This window comes from Blennius ocellaris (assembly GCF_963422515.1).
Source record: "Blennius ocellaris genome assembly, chromosome: 13".
Lineage (NCBI taxonomy): Eukaryota > Metazoa > Chordata > Actinopteri > Blenniiformes > Blenniidae > Blennius > Blennius ocellaris.
Genome location: NC_137662.1, coordinates 22,800,912 through 22,820,577, shown reverse-complemented (window position 1 = coordinate 22,820,577; position 19,666 = coordinate 22,800,912). Strand labels below are relative to the sequence as shown.

The 19,666-nt window shown below is 46.9% G+C and overlaps 1 protein-coding gene across 1 annotated transcript in view; it reads left to right on the top strand.

The window, feature by feature from the left end:
* Positions 1-19,666, top strand: part of birc6 (baculoviral IAP repeat containing 6) — an 88,345-nt gene that overhangs the window by 60,860 nt on the left and 7,819 nt on the right. The window contains 7 exon segments of the mRNA XM_080507482.1: positions 6,987-7,200; positions 8,245-8,390; positions 10,474-10,584; positions 11,236-11,453; positions 13,620-13,781; positions 16,073-16,150; positions 18,822-19,010. Of these exon segments, the coding sequence (XP_080363608.1) occupies positions 6,987-7,200; positions 8,245-8,390; positions 10,474-10,584; positions 11,236-11,453; positions 13,620-13,781; positions 16,073-16,150; positions 18,822-19,010 (1,118 nt within the window).

The window sequence follows — 19,666 nt, the reverse complement described above, 5'->3', positions numbered from 1 at the left end:
TGACGTTAAGCGTCGTAAGAGACCGGACTCGCAGATGTACTCAAGTATTTTCAAGATACACAGAAAAGTTTGTGGTAGTTTGATTTCTGGATCATCCCTCCCCTTGATGAGTCAATAAAAAAGCACATTTCCCCCCCCCAAAAAAGCCGTAGTTTGAAAATATAAATGATCCTCAACCACAGAAATACCCCCGCGCCACGACCAAATGCCAACGGGAAGAATTCCAATTAACCCCAAAACCCAGTTGTGTACTTGTGACCCCCGCATGACTTCTCATCCAATTTAGTAGTTGGTGCAGCCTGCAGGTGCCGGCGGAGGTGGGAAGAGTCCTGTAATTACAGCTGACAGACTGATGGTTGGTATTTCAGTCGGGGTTTGTGGCGGAGGAGGAGGGGGGGGGGGGGCAGTTCCGTACAGTGACTTAAAGAACTTGTTCAGAAAATAGGACCCTTCCCCCTCCTCTACCTTTTAATTATTGAAATGAGCCCACGGTTTTACATGCAGTGTGAGAGTGGGCGGTTGGCGGCGGTCGGGTTAGGGCTTAGGGCTGTTTACCACCGTCGAGGATAGAGGGAATGAATAATGCAATGTAAAACGTCTTTAAGTGTCCAGAAAAGTGATATAAACCCAATTTATTATTATTATTAGTAGTAGTAGCATTAGTAAGATTTGTATCAACCAGGTGGGAGGACAGTTGGTAAAGCTAATAAGCCCCCGTATCATTAATCAAGTGGTCAAAAGAGAGTCAACCAATGACTGCTAATGTTGCGTACAAGATATATAAATAGATCAGTGGCCGATGAGGTCATGGACGAGACTGTGAGGGCCTCTTCAGCCACGAAAAGTCCATTTAGTTCTCAAGCTCAAGGCGGCGTCACCAAGCTGGTGTCGTTGGTCAATGACTTTTTGTAGCGCCACGACCAAACTCCACAGAATTAACAGTTTAACCCTCCCTACTGTCAATATACATGTTAAAACAAATCGATAAAACAAGTAAATTGCTCTTCATGAGATGAAAGTAAAAAAATCCTCACCCAGTCGGTTCAATACCAACATAATAAAACCCAAATATTTGAATGCTGTAAAATGTGAAATCAAAGTGTTGGAGGTTGATTTGATGTGAGTTTAGGATGGTTTGTCATTAGTTTCTGTCTGGTTTGGCTCTCACCTCATTTGGTTTCCAAACGGGTTCAAACGGTTTAGTCTGGTTTCCATTTTATTGTCATAAGTTCAAGCTGGCGTCTGGCAGGTTTTCCTTCTCGTGTTCTTCTTGGGCTCAGTCTGGTTTTTTTCCATCCTGAATCTGCATGAACATGCCGTTGAGCTGGGTGCGTTTGCTTGTCGGTGTCGTTGCTTAGTCAGGATTGGCTCCGGCACCAGAACCAAAGCCACTATCTCCAAGCTTAGGAACCCTTCTCCTACATTTCTCCTTCATCGACACCATGCTTGGAGGTTTTCACATGTTTAATCCTTCGTAAAGCTGCAGGAACAACAAAGTCAGTTGTCATCCTGAGCCCCACATTCCCTCCCTCCCCCGCCCACTTCATCACTGCAACGGTCAATCAAAACCAAAACCCGGCAACGTTCAGGAGGCGGCTGCAGAGTGTTGGTGCCCAGCGAACTGGAGGGGTATCCGTGTGGGCTGCTTCCTGCCGAGAGCTTCGACTTCCCCAAAAGGAAAGCAAGACTCTAAGCTTGTGGGTCGCAGGGAGTGGGCGGATAAATACCATGACTCAAGCTGGTGGCTGCACAGCGTTCCGTCCTCCTGGCTCCTCTGGGCCACCGGATCAGGGGACAGAGTGGCTGAAATATTAAGACGATGACATGCCTTCGCCAGCACGCAGTCTGCCTCAGCGGACACCGGAGATAATGTGCATCAAAGCGAGCCTGAGAACGGCCGGGGAAGGAGTAGCCCGGAGCTCTGTGCCATTTCAGAGCACAGAAGGAACACAAGGATGCATTTTTGTGCACTAAGATTCCCTAAACTATACCGGAGTCACTTTGTTTGGGCGTGACGTCACCGTGGAGACGGACAGGCTCGATTAAGAGGACGGAAACTCCATGAGCACACAGTTTTTCCCCTCCACATTATAATTCCATCTTAATAATCAAGATTAACTTGCTGTGTAGAATTAATTGGGACGTGCACCGTTCGTCGGCCAAAAGGATCATAGCAGAAATATTAGGCCCCGTTTGCACAAAGTATTCGAGCAAACGTAGAACTTTCATTGGTTTTTTTTGGTGTGTCCATTTACACAACGGTGCTCAGTCACTGAAAACAACTTTTTGTCGCTCCGCATCCGTGAAAAAGGGGCAAATACGCAACGTATTGAGAACACTGCTACTGTGCACCGGCCGTAGTGAATCGCTGTGCACAAGCATGAGTAGGACAATAACGGTGTTTCCTCCAGAGTGTCGTAACTCCGTCCCTATTCTCCTGTGACTTGGTAGCTTTATAGCTGATCGTCGGCGTAATAACAATCCAACTGGGTCGTCCATACAAATGTCCCTGAACTCGTTAATGTTTATGGTGTATTGTCCTCCGTGTGTGCATGTATTTGACATTAAAGATACATTTTCTCTTAACAAATATCACTAAATGGCATGACATGCTGGTAAAACTAGTTCGGGAGAAAAACAAATTATAATGCTTGCAATTATTGCCGTTCAGATTTATTGATGCTTTGCTTTCACAATCTGAATAAATGTAACAAAAAGTAAGCTCAAAAGTATTTTCAGTGAAGTTTGTGTTGCAGTTTTCAGATGCGAAGTTTTTTTTTTTTTTTTGTTAGTTTTGACCTCTGGGTACAAAGCTTTTAGTACCAGTTGACGATGTTGGTTCTTTGCACTGGTCTGTGTAACGTTCAATTAAATCGGCTAATTATACATGAGCATGTTGACTCGGCCTGTACAAGTCCTGTGGGGATGGATGCACAGGATCCCACCCTTTCTTACACGCACACGCACACACACACACATGCACACACACACGCTCTCGCCAACATGCCAAAGCTTTCATCTCTCGCCTCTAGTAAGTTTCTCATACAGTGAAAATCTGATCGCAACAATTCCACAGCAGGAAAAGGCTTCATCCTCCCGGGTTGGGATCCAGTGGAGGAGCACAACAACAACGATGACTTCAGAAAATGTCGCTCCATATGCATCTTGGGTCTCGGTATTATAAAATCCCAGTTGTTTGCTTAAGAAGCGACATCGGCTGATATCAGCTTCCACATTGTGAAGTGGATGTCTCCACAATGAGCCATGCTTGTATCATTTGGAAACACACCCAACTTGTCCCCTGAATGTGCGAAATGTGCACTTGGACATCTTTTTTTTCCCAGAGAATGTTTGCATTTCCAGATGATTCACAGCCTCATTTGGAGCTCAGCTTCCACACTCACCATCCAGAGAGGCGATTGATTGGACACTAGGTGAGGCTACATTGGTGAACAGGGAGACATTAGAGAAGAGACGGCACTGCCTTTATCTCAAGGAGACGAACACACACACACACACACACACACCATGTTAACTCATTGCAAGCGTCTCATGCAGGGTCCGCAACCCTCCATTGACTATCAATCAGGGCGACTATCCAGCACGGCCGCCTGGGGGCCCCGTCTGCATACGGCCCTCAGAAGGCCTTAAATCACCCTGAGTGGATGCTCCCTGTTTGAAGCAGCGCCACGACTGCAGGTCAGCAGCAGCAAAAATAAAAATAAAAAAAATTCATCGAGGTGATGGATGTCCGGTGTCTCCGGATCGCTGCTCATCTTCTGACTGAGAAGAGGAAATGCTCCGTTTTCTCTTTCTGTGCTCTTCAAAGTAGATGGATCTCCCCCCCCCCCCCCCCCAGCCATCAGTGAAGTTAGCAGGAGATTCGTGAAGATAACCTGAAGTGTCTTTGTTCTAAGATAACCAAGACGAACCAGTTGTATATTTTGGAACTCGCTAAATACCTTGATATATCACAACTGTGATTTCTGTACCGATATGTATCGTCTCTTAATAACGTCTCTCCACATCAAATCTTTAGAAATAGTTCTGGTTAAAGCAACATCAGCATGAAGTAAATTGTTTCCATGCTTTGCAAAAGGAATGAAGGAAACGTCCAAACAACTAATGAACAATAGGCAAAAACGATGTATTTAACTAGGATTGCATTATTCAACGTATTTAGTTATTAGATGTCAGACGTCTCGTCTACTGAACTGCCGTCATACCTGGAGGGGGGGGGGGGGGGGGGGGGGTTCAGGGAAAGAGAAAGAGCACCGTTATTTGGAGCAACGAACACAAACGCAACTTTGCATTCCTCACTCATCGCCTCATCGCCGCGCTCGGCAACACGATGGCTCATTCAGCCGCCATTCCCCTCCACTCCTTCTGTTTGGATCCGGCAGGTTGTGTGAGAGCGTAGGAACGCCGATGATGGGGGGGGGGGGGTAATAAAGCCTGGTGGCTGTCGGGCTCCAGCGCGTTCCGTTGTCCGCGACGCCGCGGCCGCGTCACGTCTTGTGTTCTCTGGTTTGTGAGCCATTAGCCGTAAGACACGTGGTGGAGTTAAGTGTTTGTAGATGAAGTGCCGCCTCCCCGTCATTCTTCTCTCTCTGAGCAGAGCCTCCTTGGCAGCGATTATCCCAAGAATGGGGGGAGGGAGGGGTAGGTGGTGGGGGGGTAGAAGGGGGGGGGGGGGTATGATTTGGTGTGACATTGACACAGAGCAGGAGGAGGGATTGCTGGGAGTAATTACAGAGATGTATCTCGCAGGAATTGGGATTCAATGCTGTTTGCCGTCCAGAGACACTGGTTAGAGGATGTGAGCGCAGATTAAAGCCCTCGGAGGTCAGAGCCGTGCGGATGTGGGGGGGAGGCGACGGGGGGGGGGGCGGGGATGCGAGGGGGGGGTAGAGAGACAGTAAGGAGCAGGGGATTTCAATATAAATGTAAAACAGTCCAGGAGCCACAAACAAGAGCTGTTCTATTTATTTTAGGGCTGACACTTCAAGGCGAGCGCACGGAAGCACAAGTATCGGCGCACGCACACACACACACACACACACACCAGGCGTCTCGCTCGCTCAGCCTGTTGATGCCGACTCCACAGTCTCAGAAGAGCTCTGAAACTTGATTGGCTTCTGTACAAGTGCGGCTTGATGCTACTGACAAATAACGTCCGAAAATGAAGCCGGCGCCGAGTCATAAATCAAACCGGCTCACCGTTTTGTTTTCTCCTCATTTTGCGTCGGCATCGACACGAGTCAACCTCTTTGACTCGCTTGTTTCCGAAGCGTTTCCCCTCCCGCGACATGAGGTTTTGCTGGGATTGTTGTGGCGTCGGTGTTTTGGCTCAAAGGGCCCCAGGCAGGTCGGGAGCTTTTGTCCAAACGGAAGTTTCTGCAATGTTTGGATCCAGGAGGTGAATCCTAATAATTACCTCGGCCAAGGAGGTTATAAAAATGTTTGTCTGTCTGTTAACAAGGTATCTCAAAAACTACTGAGTGTATCTTCAAAAAAAGTGGTGCACAAGTGCATTTTGATCAAAAGAAGAACCCAATACATTGTGGTGGTGCCCCAGATCTAAACGGTAGATTCTACTTTCGCAATATATTGTCTTATCTTGTGTTCTTTGAAATTATGAAATAAAACGCATGCGATCACCGAGCGGCGTAGATGAATTAATGCAGTTGATCAAGGTGTGGAATGTCATTTCCCCGTTTCCACGTCGACTCAAGAGCAATCAGAGGTTTCTGACCTCCGCTGTTTCAAGTGTCTTTGTACATAAATAAAGTATATGATTATAAACCTGAACTCTACTGCCATGAAGTATTCAACTCTGGATTTATAGATTTGTTCTCATGTGGAGTTCCACATCATGAATATCTCAGTATTTCTGCTGTGCGGTGGTGAAACCACAGGATGTTTCCAGGCTCACGTTCTGTGCTGAAACGTGTAACTGTCCATTCAGACACGAACTGGAGATTTGAAGTGTTTATTCAAGATGTCTTCAGAACTCTGGATTTCATACTGATAGCTGAATGTTTTCGAATGTTGGACGGTTGATAAATCCTTATAGCATTCTGCTACTACCACCGGGCACATTGGGAAATGTAATCCACAAACGCTTCTATCGTGACGGTACGTCCATAAGAGTTGTAAATCTCAGCGATAGTAGAAAAGTAGAAATTACACTTGGCACAGAAATAGAAGGGTGTTTTTTTTTTGGGGGGTTTTATTTTTAAGTTATTAAGTGTGGCTGTCAAATAGCAGGCTTCACATAGCAGCCGTCTCCAGCTGACTGGGCTGCAGGGCCGTCCTGCCGCTGTTATTTCAGGCTTCAGATGTGGGCGAGAAGTGGGAGCTGTCAGGTTTGGTTTGTGAATTAGGAAGAGCTTGACTGTCACACACACACACACACTTCTGCCTCTTATTCATTCTCTCTTTATTGAATCTATGAGGAGAAAATAAATGTAATTTAACTTTTCCTCGCGTCCCAAAAATAAAGCACCATTTTGTTTTTCCAAGTGGTTGATTAATCCTGGTAATTTTAATTGTCTCTTAATCATATTTGGTCAGGTTTACTGGAGGGAGTCCAGCAATGGTTTGTCCAGGAAGAGTCATTATTTCTTCCTAATGCTGGTAAAAAAAAAAACATTTCCAGCTTCAAAATGGGATCCGTCTGTAATTTCATGCTACCTTGTTGCTGTTTTTGACATTAATGAAATACCTGAAATACCGTGCATGCACACCGCTGCCATGGTAACTAGTTCTTCTGCACATGTGCCATGAGATGCACAACAGGAACAGTGTTTCCTCCACAGTGCCGTCTGTCCATACGAACATCTGTGTTTTCCCATTGTTGATATTTATAACGCCTTGTTCTCTGCTACGTCTGTCTGGTTTCATTACAAATACAACCAACAGCGCCAACTCCTGGCCTGGCATGCTAACTACATAATTTTCCTGGTTCTCCACCCAATATGCAGTTCTGGATATGGCTCGCCACGTGCCTCTGTACCGGGCCCTGCTGGAGCTGCTCCGGGCCATCTCCACCTGCACCGCCCTGGTGCCCCTGCTGCTGCCTCTGTCCGGAGACCCGGAGGAGGAGGAGGACGACGACGAGCACGAGGGGCAGACGTCTGTCGGGATGCTCCTGGCCAAGATGAAGACGTGCGTGGACACCTACACCAATCGGCTCAGGTGAGACCCGCGTCCGTCTTGGGGAGTTGAGAATCTCATTTGACTTCTGCTGCAGTCGAGTTAAATACCCCTGATCCTGCCCCCCCCCCCCCCCCCCCCCCCCTCCCTCCACGTGACTGCTGAGTCGTCACATCTTCATTTCCTGCATTAAAATGCACCCCGAGAGGGGAAGCGGGATGCATTGAGCTGCTTTCAGAGGTGGTCAGGGACACGTCTCGCATTGCGTCGCACTTTATTATTGTAAGGGGGAGGGGGAGGGGGAGGGGGGGTGGGGCAGCTGGGGAAGCCTCGACCCCAGATGGAGTCGACGAACACAAACCACACATACATGAGAAGAGATGCAAGCACACAGTCTCCAGATGAGTGAGCTCAGCAGCAGCACTCAGCCTCTTGACAACATGCTGTACTCAGGTTTACATACCGACACAGTGCATACATACATACATACATGACAGAGTGCCTGAGTATGAATGATGTATCCGCACGGTATTTTTAGAAAAAGCCTGTCGTGAATGTTGCAGCAGCTGCGGCCAGCCCGGTTCATATGAGGTGCCACCGTAAAGAAATTCACCGAAACGTTGCGTGAAATAGAAATCTGAAGCCACAAAGCCTCTCTCAAGCCTTGACAGTGAAAATAACTCGACTTTCACGTTTGTGTAAAAATAGCTTTTCCCTATTTTACCCTAAAACTGAAGTTGACGTTGAATATATGAACATCTTAGAATAAGTCGGCATCTCTTTTTATCTCTCGTCATTTTAGCTCTTAGTAGTTCTGCTTGATTTAGGGTTTCAGAGTTTTTAAATGTTGGGGAAATTTTACCTGTTCCACTTTTAATTAGCCCACAGAGCAACTTTTCTTTCAGCCGGGTATAACTTTCTTTTTATTCTTTTAAATAAAGCCTCATTCTGCAGCGATGTAAAACGATGTCACACCCAACTGATCGCTGCGATGCAGTTAATTAATCAGACGGTACCAAAACGGGTAGAGTCGTCCTTCAATTCTGACCTGGCGCTGCTCGTCTTCCTCACCGCTGTGCGCCGCAGGTCAAAGAAAGACAAAAGCAAAGGCGTGGTGAAGACGGAGAACTCCGACCCGGAGCCCGAGGGTTTGACTCTGCTGGTGCCGGACATCCAGAGGACGGCAGAGATCGTCTACGCCGCCACCACCAGCCTGCGGCAGGCCAACCAGGGTAGGTTTTCACACACGCCGATGAGGTTTTTCCGTCAAGCTGCGGCATTTTCCGGCCCGCGGAAGACCCGCGGCATTCTGCGGAGTAAAGTTTGGATTAAGGTAATATGGAATCGGTTATTAATCCCACAAATTCGGTCGTCACAGCAACTCAACCTTCCACGGAAACTTGAAGAAAGGGAGGATAGTGGCACACAAGAGAATAGAATGTCTATATAAATACATAATTAGATGAATATATATGTGCGTGGAAATACAGCGGGGGGGGGAAGTATTCAGTAGTATTAATATTAACAGTATTTGCAGTTGAACGGTGGTTCTTAATCAGGGTTCTGGAATAATTCAGATGCCCTCCGGCCGGGTGAGGAAGCTGGGATGGCGCTGCCGCAGTAATCCACAGATCAGCACCTCCACCCAGAGGCACCTGGAGCGTTTTGCCTCTGTGGCTTGACGTAGCGCCTCCTTGTCGGCTCTCCGGTAGCGCCCGACACGCTGAGCACTGTAAATAATCCGAGGCCCGCAAAACCTCTGCAGACGTTTCTACAAGTTCACATCCTCCTCCGTGCGTCTCTGCCTGGAGCTCCAGTTACTGTTCCCATTGGTTTGCCGCATCCGTGTTCCGTTTAGCAGAACGATCTCGATCCCCTCAGCTGTGATCGTCTGCAGCTCCACTATGTCGCTCTTGCGGGAGGAGGCCACTGGCGCTCTCTCTGAAAGGTGAACTGGGCTTTCCTCAGGTCCCCCACAATGGTTCGTTCCTTCAGAGGCTCTGAAATGACTGGTGAGCCTGGTGGAGGAGACGCTGTGTGACGGGATTCAGACTTTGAAGAATCGTAAAGGGCAAAGTACACATGTCGCGGCTCGTTTCGGGCACGAGCACAAAAAAAGAAGGGAAAAAAAAAAGAATGAGGGCTCTGGGAGTGAGTCATTAGTCACTTTAAGAAGGCAGCCCCATAAATAAAATGTCCACAGCATGATGAAACACCCGCCCCCCTCCCATTAGCTTGTTGCGACAAGGTACACAATATTAATTACCCCCCCCCCCCGCCCTCCCATTCCTCCCAGTGAGCTCCAGTGAATCCTCAGGCTCTGTCCAGGCAAATCGGCCATTTAACTGATCACATAGGTTGGGCGCTGACCATTAAATGTGATGGAAGTGTGCAGAGGAGGTACGAGCTCTGCCTTAAAGATCAATGTCAATTCATGCAAAAAAAAAATCCATATCACGACGGCCCCTGCAGTCACACATCACGCAGAGATGGACCAAGTACTGCCTGACATACGTATAATCATTTAATTAGCGCAGGCTTAAACAATATCTCTGGGTGAAGTCGTAATAAAACAGCAGGAGCCGAGCGTTATCGACAAAGAGAGGAAGAGATTCCTCTGAAGCGTCAGGTCAACTATTACTGCCGTCTCTTAATCCCTGACGGACTTTACCAAATGATTTAATATCACTCAGAGTGAACAATCTAATACTACTGATTTAGCTGGAAACAATCAAGGGCGACATAACCTTAACCATAACATTGACGTATGTATCGAGATATTTAACACGAACGCGCTTCAAGGCAAGAACGTGTCGTTTCTGCGTGTCCGTTTCTGAAAAGCTTTGCGTTTCCACGGCAACACTTGGAAAACTGCAAACATGTCATGGGGGCCGATAGTGAGTGCCGTTGTTTTTTTTTTTTTGTAGTAATCAAGCCGTAAACATTAACAATGGCAATAGATTGGGATTGGGATCGCTAATATCGGGGAATGGACTAATAAAACTAGCAAGTCAGAGAAAAATATGGATCCATCGACTCGCGTATGAGCGTGAGAAGTGTTTGCTACGACCACGGTGGGCAGTCAGAACGTCTGTCGTCCAGACGGAGGTGAAGCCTGAGCGTTTTCAAATAAAGTCAGCGGGTTTTTTTGGATGGGGGGTTGAATTCCACCTGAGGAGCGATTCTCAAAAAGTTGTCTTTTCCGTGTGTCCGAGCACCTTGTTGTGTCGGTTTAACCCGTCTGGAAAACCACAAAGCTCCCATCAATAACCGGACAAGTAGAAATGAGCCGTTTGTACTTTCCCCCCCCCCCAGAGAGGAAGCTGGTGGAGTCGTCCAGGAAGGTGTCCACCCGGCCCAAGCCGCTGTCCATCCTGCGCTCGCTGGAGGAGAAATACGTCGCCGCCATGAAGAAACTGCAGTTCGGTGAGTTTCGTATTCCTTCCGGGACAGAAGTCCAGCATTGTTGGCGCGGGGGTTTCCTCTTTGATAGGGGAGCGGGTCTCTAGCCTCTCCCCCCCCCCCCCCCCCCTTTTTTGTTCTGTCCGTCACTCTCCGGCTGTCACCGTCCATTACGCTGCTTTTTGCCGTCCCGCCATTGATTTTGTCAGCGACTTGATGGCTGAAGTAACAGCAAGTGACTTGACTGTAAACGGAGTTGTTTCACAGCGTCGGAAGAAGAAAGCTCAGACAGGCCGGGCCTTCATATGTATGCAGGCGAGGAGAGTGCCCCCCCCCCGTCCCCCGACTCAAGATAAATATGGACAGAGTGGACACATTTCTCAAGCGAAACGCAAAGACAAACCAAGCTGTGAATCGTATGTGTTTGTGGTGCGGTTGCCATGGAGACTTGAGATGCGTTAAACACGGTTTCTACAACATCTTTTAACGTCTCATTGAGCTTGAAAGGGAGGGGGAAAAAAGACGTTTAGCTTACTTTAATCTGAAGATCCTGGACGTTTCAATCTTCTTCTCCGTCGCTAAATGTTGATGTCCCTTTCTCAGTTGGTAAACGTGATGCACTGCAATGTCCTGACTCCTGTCCCCCCCTCACCCCCCCCCCCCCCCCCCCCGCAGACACCTTCGAAATGGTCTCGGAGGACGAGGACGGGAAGCTGATGTTCAAGGTGAACTACCACTACATGTCTCAGGTGAAGAACGCCAGCGACACCAACAGTGCAGCCAGGTCTCGCCGCCTCGCCCAGGAGGCCGTCACCCTGTCCACCTCGTTGCCTCTGTCCTCCTCGTCCAGCGTCTTTGTCCGCTGCGACGAGGAACGCCTGGACATCATGAAGGTAACGTGCCGCTTGCCAGCTCCACCGCTAAAGTGGCTTTATATTTCCTATATATATATATATAAACTGCAACAAAAAAAGTAATGATGCAGAAATAAGACTTTCTTAGAATTATTTATTTATTTATTTTGTAGTTTGCTTATAAAGAAGAGGTCAAGTGCAGGGTCAGGGTGCCCATCTCTACTCCCAGAGAGCCCCATGTCCTGCACGTTTTAGCTCTCCCTGCTTCAACACACTGAATCTAATGATTCTGTCACCAAGCGCCGACAGACGTCCAGTAATGAGCTTGTCAAAGCAGTCAGGAGGGTTGAAGCAGGGGCGCAGTTAAAACCTGCAGGACCAGGGCTGGACTCTACTGGACTCACTCCTTTAATTACGGCTGTAAAGATTTTTTTTTTACTGTTTTACTTCATCGTAGTCCAGTTATTACAGTATTTAGGCTCTATTACTTTTAAATTGCACGGAATTACAACGTTATTGGCCGTGACTGGTTGGTGCAGCGTGTCTGTGTGTGTTTTACACTCATGTGAGGAATGTATTTCCAGATTGAAGTCACGACTTGATTTCAAAGCTGCTTTTTATAGGAAAAACTGTACGAAAAAAAATTCCTTATTTAAAAGCGTCACATCATACGTGTCGTCGTCTTATTAAATCCTGCTTTATTTGACACCGAACCTTGAAAGACGGCTGTTATTTTGTCGTCACTTTATGAATTTTCTTTTTTTTTTCCCCTCGGAGATTTAAAGAGCAACATGGATTTTGAATTTGAAAATTTTTTGTCGTCGTCGTAGGGAAACGCCGTACTACAGATCCCAACTGGTGTTATATTTTACACGTGTGCTGTGCAGCATATGCTAACAACCACCATGCTGGTTGGGTCTGCACACGCAGGAACCGCCTGATCAGTAGGTGAGGCGGCGGCGGCGGCGATGGCGACGGCGTCATCACTGGCAGCTCTTACTCATTCCCCCGGTGACATTTAATAAATGGCTCTCACGCCACAAGCTGATTAATGGCGAAGTCTCCTTCATTAAATGTCAGAATCCTCATCTGTTCAACTGGGATTTGGCACACCGTCAACCGGAAGTGCACAACACGGCGCGCTGTGCTGGTCTGACGGTAGCCACAGACCGGTGGCTGCAGAAATAACTGTTGACCTCGGGGGAAACGAAAAATACACGGACAAGTTTATCGTCGAAGTAAAAAAAAATAATCAAACCTTTTTCTTTTGCAAAGAAGTTCTGAGGAGGCTTGGTAAAGTTTTCAGTCATCGATCCCAAACTGTTCAGACCAGCTGGTATTCTTATGACTTCCTGGTTTTCACACCCGCTTGAGAAACCAGCAGACCTTTTGGTTTTGGCCGGTTTATGAAATTATCTGTATATCTGATCTCATCCGGGTTGTCTGATCAAAGACGTCGGGTCCTCAGCACAGCTTCCGTCTCTTTTGTTCAACGCTAAAAAAAAATTTTTGGGAGGACGCGGAATTCTTCCCCGTAAAAATAAAAAACCTCGGCCGTATATATCCGTCGCCGGCGAAGTCTAAATATTGTGTCAAGCTGCCTGTGCAGATTAGGTGATCCGGAGTCACAGCCAGTTAGCGCGGCTGTCAGCGGCGGAGACCCTGATGCCACAGAGCAGCTCCTTTTTTTTTTTTTTTTTTTTTTTTTGTCCTCATCCTCAAAGTTCTTTCATTCATTAATCATGCAGAATGCTTTCAGCACAAAGGCACAATGTCAGGACACGATCCCCTCTTAATAAAGTCTGTGCCTCGGTCTCGCTCGAAATCTGTGATCACAGCTGGCACGTGGCCCGCTTCAAAATGAATTAAAGCTTTATTATCTCCGCGTCGTCTCGGCGCCGCCGTAAGAACCCCCTTCCTGCTTGAGACGTGAAGCGAACATGATGTCGTTGCCGTCCTTGAAGCCGGTTCTCCAACGGGGGAGGGGGGGTAAAAAAAACCCTGACTGATGATGAGTAAACGGTTTAAAAATACAATCTAATGGCTGTCGGTGAGGAAGACAAGCATCTCGCCGTTTTATCTTGTTGAGGTTGAGAAGACGGACCCGTTCGGTATTTTCTTTCTTCTGATCACCGTCATTCATTTCGCCAAACTCCCGCGATCCACATCCGTGTATTCCAGCTTCTCGCCTCTTTGTGTCTGCAGGTGCTCATCACGGGTCCCGCCGACACCCCGTACGCCAACGGATGCTTTGAGTTCGACGTGTATTTCCCCCAAGACTACCCCAACTCGCCTCCCCTGGTCAACCTGGAGACCACCGGCGGACACAGCGTCCGCTTCAACCCCAACCTCTACAACGACGGCAAAGTAAGACCAGAAAAACCGTCTTTGTTTTAACAAAGTAGAGCTCCGTTGTCGTTATTCTGGAAGTGGAGCTCAAAATATTCAGCGTCATTTCCTCTGACCTGGGGTTCGAGTTAAACGTCCTATAATACTGAGAGTGGGCGTGTCCCTCAACATTTAACTTCACTGTCATGTTTATTTAGAGCGTTTGGAGAGTTTTCAGGGAGAGATGAAAGCTTTTTGAGATTTAATTCTTTGTGATTGGTCAGCAAGCCTTTGATGTGACCGCACAATGATCAAAGAGGGAATAACCTGCTTTGGGTCTGACATATTACATAGGCTAAAGAAAAATCCCAAAAAAAATGTATGTCTCATTAGGATCGAGTTTAAAAGTAAAGCTTTTTGCGGCTCTCATTTGAATTTGTCATTGTATCCTTGTTGTGATTGCAAAAGTGAACAAGCAACCGAAATCTGAAATCAAACATATCATCCGGCTTTTTAATGTCCAACTCTGTTCTGTTTGCAATACATTTATTTATTCGGTCCAATTAATAGTGTAGTATTAGTGTTTTTTTTTTATATTTACTATTATTTATTGTAACATTGAAAATTCCCCCCACCGTGGGACAGTAAAAGATTATTTTATCTAAAATAGTAAAACGATTAAATTGGCTAAAATTCAGCTGGTTTCCAAGAAATGCCCTGTGATCTGAATTATGGTCACAAAACTGCAAATCCAACCTGAATTCCAGTTTGTTTGAATTGGAAAAAGTGATGTAAACCATTTTACAAACTATCTTTTCCTTTTCCCTGTTAAATGTGTTTTTGCAGATCTAATTTCATGAAACGTTTCGCAAAATGGCTCCTAAACCTTTGCAATCATCTTTGGTTCAAATTCATTCATAACTTGTTCTGCCGGGCTGAAACGCCGAGCTTCTGGTAGCAGACGTGTCCCGAGTGGGAACAAATGTGTTGCGATAAGAAATCGAAGCAAATTAATGAACTAATTACTTCAGTTAAGCAGAGAATGGACTTTTCCCAGCAAAGCCAATAATTGATGAATAATATGAACTCCACCGGTGACCCACATACCTTTTTATTACGACTGATGACAAACCGAGGGCGACGGGTTCTGATGTTTTCTTTGAGATGCTCGGGGTTTGAGGTTTGAGAGTGTTTGCGTCCAGCCGGATGTGACGTACGGCGGCAGGTATCCCTCCACGTTCCTCCAGACGTGTTGAAATCTGCTCCGCGGGTCCGTTCCACAGGTTGGGGTCAAAGTTCAGCCCATCAGCCGCGCCTCATTAAGCGCCCGCCGACAGTCCGCATACATTTCCATAATGGAGCCCGGCAGCTGCTTGTCAGAAATTCCCGGGGCTTCCCACACACCGATCAGCGAGGCCAGACAGCAGCGAGCCGCCACTCAGAGGCTTGATGGATTTCAAGGCGCTTGTTATCCAGGTTGGGAGGCGCAGCTGTGAGCCGCGCAACACGTCCTAATGGCGTTCGGCACAGTAATGTGAAGCATCTGCAACGCTAAACGGGCTAATAAATCCCCGGAAATAGCAAACACTGGAGCATTAATCAGTGCTAAGTGGGACTAAAGACTTGGCTGTGTGATGCATTTCCCTTCCCAACTCCAAACTCCAGCAGCTTCTCAAACTTTTTTCTAACGAGTACCACCGTAGGACATGTAGTACAGAGCAGCAGTACCACCGTAGGGCATGTAGTACAGAGCAGCAGCATTGAGGCGTCCAATCATATATGTCCTCACAAGACAAAACACCTCTTATTCTCTCAGGCTCGTTTTCACAATTTTCCACTCCAGGAAAATTTGTCTGCAGCTGCCAAACGTGCAAATTCTTTGAAATGAAGAAAAAAACATCTTCACGAAATTGCTATACATATAAAAATGTAGGTTGCAGTCATAGTCATTAGTACCATTAAAATGTTAAGTATATTTTCTTACATTTGTATCTCTTGTGGCATTTTTTCGATATTTAAAAATTTTTACATTAAAATTTTTTACCACAGCCGTTTTAGCTACGTGACTATAGAATTTTTATTCCTCGCTTTGCCCCTTTCCCCACTTTTTTTTTCCTTTTCTTTTCCCCCCTTTTGTGAGCTGAGCCGGGGTTTTACAATTTCCCCACTCTGGAAACCCGTGTTTGCGTGAAACTGGTTAGAAATAACCGATCAGATGTGGGATCAACGTACCAATCGGACCGTTTCTTGACCCTCGCGGTGTCGAGAAGGAAGGAAACTCCCGTTGGACTCGCCCCGGGTGTAACTTCTGTCCGTCTTTTCTTCTTCAGGTGTGTTTAAGCATCCTCAACACGTGGCACGGGAGGCCGGAGGAGAAGTGGAACCCGCAGACCTCAAGCTTTTTACAGGTGAGGAGCAGATCCATCGTCTTTGAGTCTTTGTGTCGCGCCCGTCGTTTGTCACCGCCCTGTCGTCACGGCCCGGGAGCTCCGTATTAATGGGCCGGGAGTCCGGACGGCTGACATGAGGGATCCTTTTTGAAGCGGAGTTATTTATTTATTTATATATTTATTTTTTGCTTGGGAGGCAGTGGGTGGGCGCGTTAATCAACGCGAACACAAACCGCTATCGTCTGAGCCTCCAGGTTGTGCCTGCTCACACACATCACTCACGTCGGAGTCACAACAAGTCGCCTTCAATCGCTCGCTCAGCCAGGATGCCGTCCGACACCCCCCCACCACCCCCCGCTTTTGATTTAGCCCACAGACTTTGGTAGTCGCCGCTTTTTATGATGAAAAGTTGATTCATTCATCTTTTCCTTTCATTTTCGGCCCGATCTACTTTTCATTCACCGTCTGGATGTGTTGTGAACGCCTTTTAAACAATAATCCCCCAAAATCCACTTCCAACAAAAACGTCCATTTCCACACACGTACTAAGTACTTTTGAATTTGTGAATCTCTGGAGCCGGTTTATTGACGGAAACCTTGAAATATCAAACCCCACACAGAAAACCCTCATCCATTGCTCTCCACCTCCACCGAGAGACATTCAGAGCTTCGGTCAAACACACTTTTCCACATGGATAAATGTAGGTGAGACTCCCTGATAGTTTACACTGGAACGCTGGTCACATACTCTCCATTCTAAATTAACTTTTGACCGGTGAGTGGAAAAATAAATAAACCAAACCAGGAGATAAATCTGACAGTGGAACTGGAACTCTTGTCCCCCTGTCCATCTGAAGTGAACTGAATTCTCTCCTTCTATTGGTTCTTGAGCAGAAAGTCTCCACTGCGACTTTTTCCTTTTAAAGCTTCCTCATGTGGAATTTGTTTTGAGAAAAAAAAAAGTTTTAAATGAATCAACAGTAACTCATTGACACAAGATCATCTGGGCTTGGTTTTATTAAAAAAAAAAAAAAAAAAAACATTAGTGGTAAAGCCTGGATCTAAATTCAGAAATAAATGTTAATGGTTCATTAGATTTCAAGCAATTGATGCAACTAAACATTTCTATCATCTGAGAAACACTCAAAGTTTGTCCACCTGTTCAAACTGTGAATATTATTTGTAGTGTTGAATAAGCTCTAAAAATTTTGTACCATTTATCTTTTTACCTTGCATGTATTTCATGCCAAATTTTACTCTCTTATATCAGCTTCATGTCCACCGATATTGATTGGACGCGTCTCTGATCAAGCTGCATGTTTGTCTTGTCTCTTTGTGAGAAGTTTGAGTAAAAAAATTTTTTTAAAATGCAAAAGTCTTGTTGCTCCAAATAACATTATTCAACTCGACTGTGCAAAATATGACACTTTCCCACCAAAAGCATGTTTGTATGAAATGTTGCTCCCAAGTGAAGAAGTTGCTGTTTCTTATGGATTTTCTTTGAGCTTCTTAAGTGATAGTTTCCTCAGTTTCCTCAGTTTCCACATGTCATTGGTGGACGTGGCGTCGAGGGTTCAGAATGTGAGCGATAGATCATGGGAAACATTACGGGACCTCTGAGGATCAGCAGCGACGTGCAGACTCGTGGATCGCCTGTCGATACGCACCTCCCACCATTATTTGCTTGTTTGTCATGCACACGCTTGCTTTAATTTTCAATCGGTATTGATCCGTCAAGCGAGGCGTAGCGCTTAGAAATGGATCTCTCCATTCCAGTACTTTCCCCTCACTTTTTTTTTAAAAATAATTCCCTCATTTGCAGGGTTGTAGGGTGAATAGAGACGTCTCCATTGATTATCATTCCAGTTAGCGCGTTGTGGATCAATGAGGAAAAATAAGGGGGGTGGGGGGGAGCTAGAATCAGGCAACCCGGGTTTCAGACCAGCTTCTCACGGATGCTGAAGGTCATCGCCGTCTGCTCGATGGATCCTCAAGTTCATCCATCCCCCTGCGACGCGGCGGCCAGCAGGCAGGCCTCCAAGCCCGGCTTCGTCATTGTTGGTGATGTAGTCGCTTGGAACGGACGGAGGTTTGCGGGAGGACGTCCTCCGGTCTCCTTGAGACGGGCTGAGGCATTAATTGAGCTGTTAATAAAGATATATTGGAGGCAGTGTTTTTTTTTTATGAGGCCAAAATATTCCTTTTGGTTTTGTCTTGACTCTTTCCGCCACTGCCAAGTTGATTTGACAGGCTTCGGACGTTCCGGACGCCAAGAGGGGACGTCCAGCTAAGTCACCGACAGATCGGCGTCACGCCTGCACATAATTATTAGTGTTTCCGTTTGTATTATCTTGAATGTTGTCCTGGGAACGACTTTACACACACGGACTGCATAGTAGAGTGTAAGAAGTGCATCTCCACTTACGCAGATGATGGTCCGGAATAAATATATACTTTTGGACATTTAAATTTAAGAGTGCTAGTTTTCACATTAGAGAAGTAGGTTCTGTTCTCTTTTCCCCTGAATCCCTGCTCGTGTTTTCCTTTGCAAGGCTGGAGACTCCTTTTTTTGTGTATTTTTTTAATGTAGTTCCTGACCTTTTAAGTTCTTGGACGTTTTCTCAGGTTTGCATCGGGACACTCCTGTAACTCTGCTTTCCTCTCTCTCCCTCTCTTTGCCCGGGTGCAGGTGCTAGTGTCGGTGCAGTCCCTCATCTTGGTGGCTGAGCCCTACTTCAACGAGCCGGGGTACGAGCGCTCTCGCGGGACCCCCAGCGGCACCCAGAGCTCCCGCGAGTACGACGGGAACATCCGGCAGGCCACCGTCAAGTGGGCCATGTTGGAGCAGATGCGCAACCCGTCGCCTTGCTTCAAAGAGGTAGGAGGCTTGACACCCCCCCCCCTTTTGGGAAACGAGATCGGTGGTTTCTGGTTCAACTCATCGGTTGTAAAGATTGTAAAACCTCTAGTTTGAGGAAAGTTGTGCGAACTGCCACGTTTGTTCAGCCCCCACTCCGGGAGCTCTGCAGAAGCGTCATTCCGTCGGTCGGATGTCTTTTTGTCCAAGTTCTCTATTGTCTTCCTCTCACCGTGGCTCAATGCGAAGATCCGGTGAAATGGAGAGTTGCCTTGGAAGATATATCGGCAACACACCTGCCGCCTTCCTCTTTCCCCTGGTCTTCAGTCCAGAAAGCTGAACCGCCTCCTCCTCTCCTCCCCGGGGGGGGGGCGCTTCAGAATACATTCCCCTCTTACTCATTTCTCGCTGGATTCCATCGTCTGGAGGTTGTCCCACCCGCCGCTCCTCCTCGCGGTGATTTCCTGGCGATCCCTTTAAATGGCCCGTGGTGAGACGGATAGCGCCGGCGAAGATAACAATCTTTCAGCTTGCTCATCCACAGCAGACTCGTTCAGAGATGTCACGGAAAAGAGGGGAATGAGACCGCGGGGGAGGGCTGGATGGAGGAAAGTGGTCCAATCACCTTGATAAGGCTTCATGAGAAAAAAACAAGTGGGGGGGGGGTGGTGAAGTCG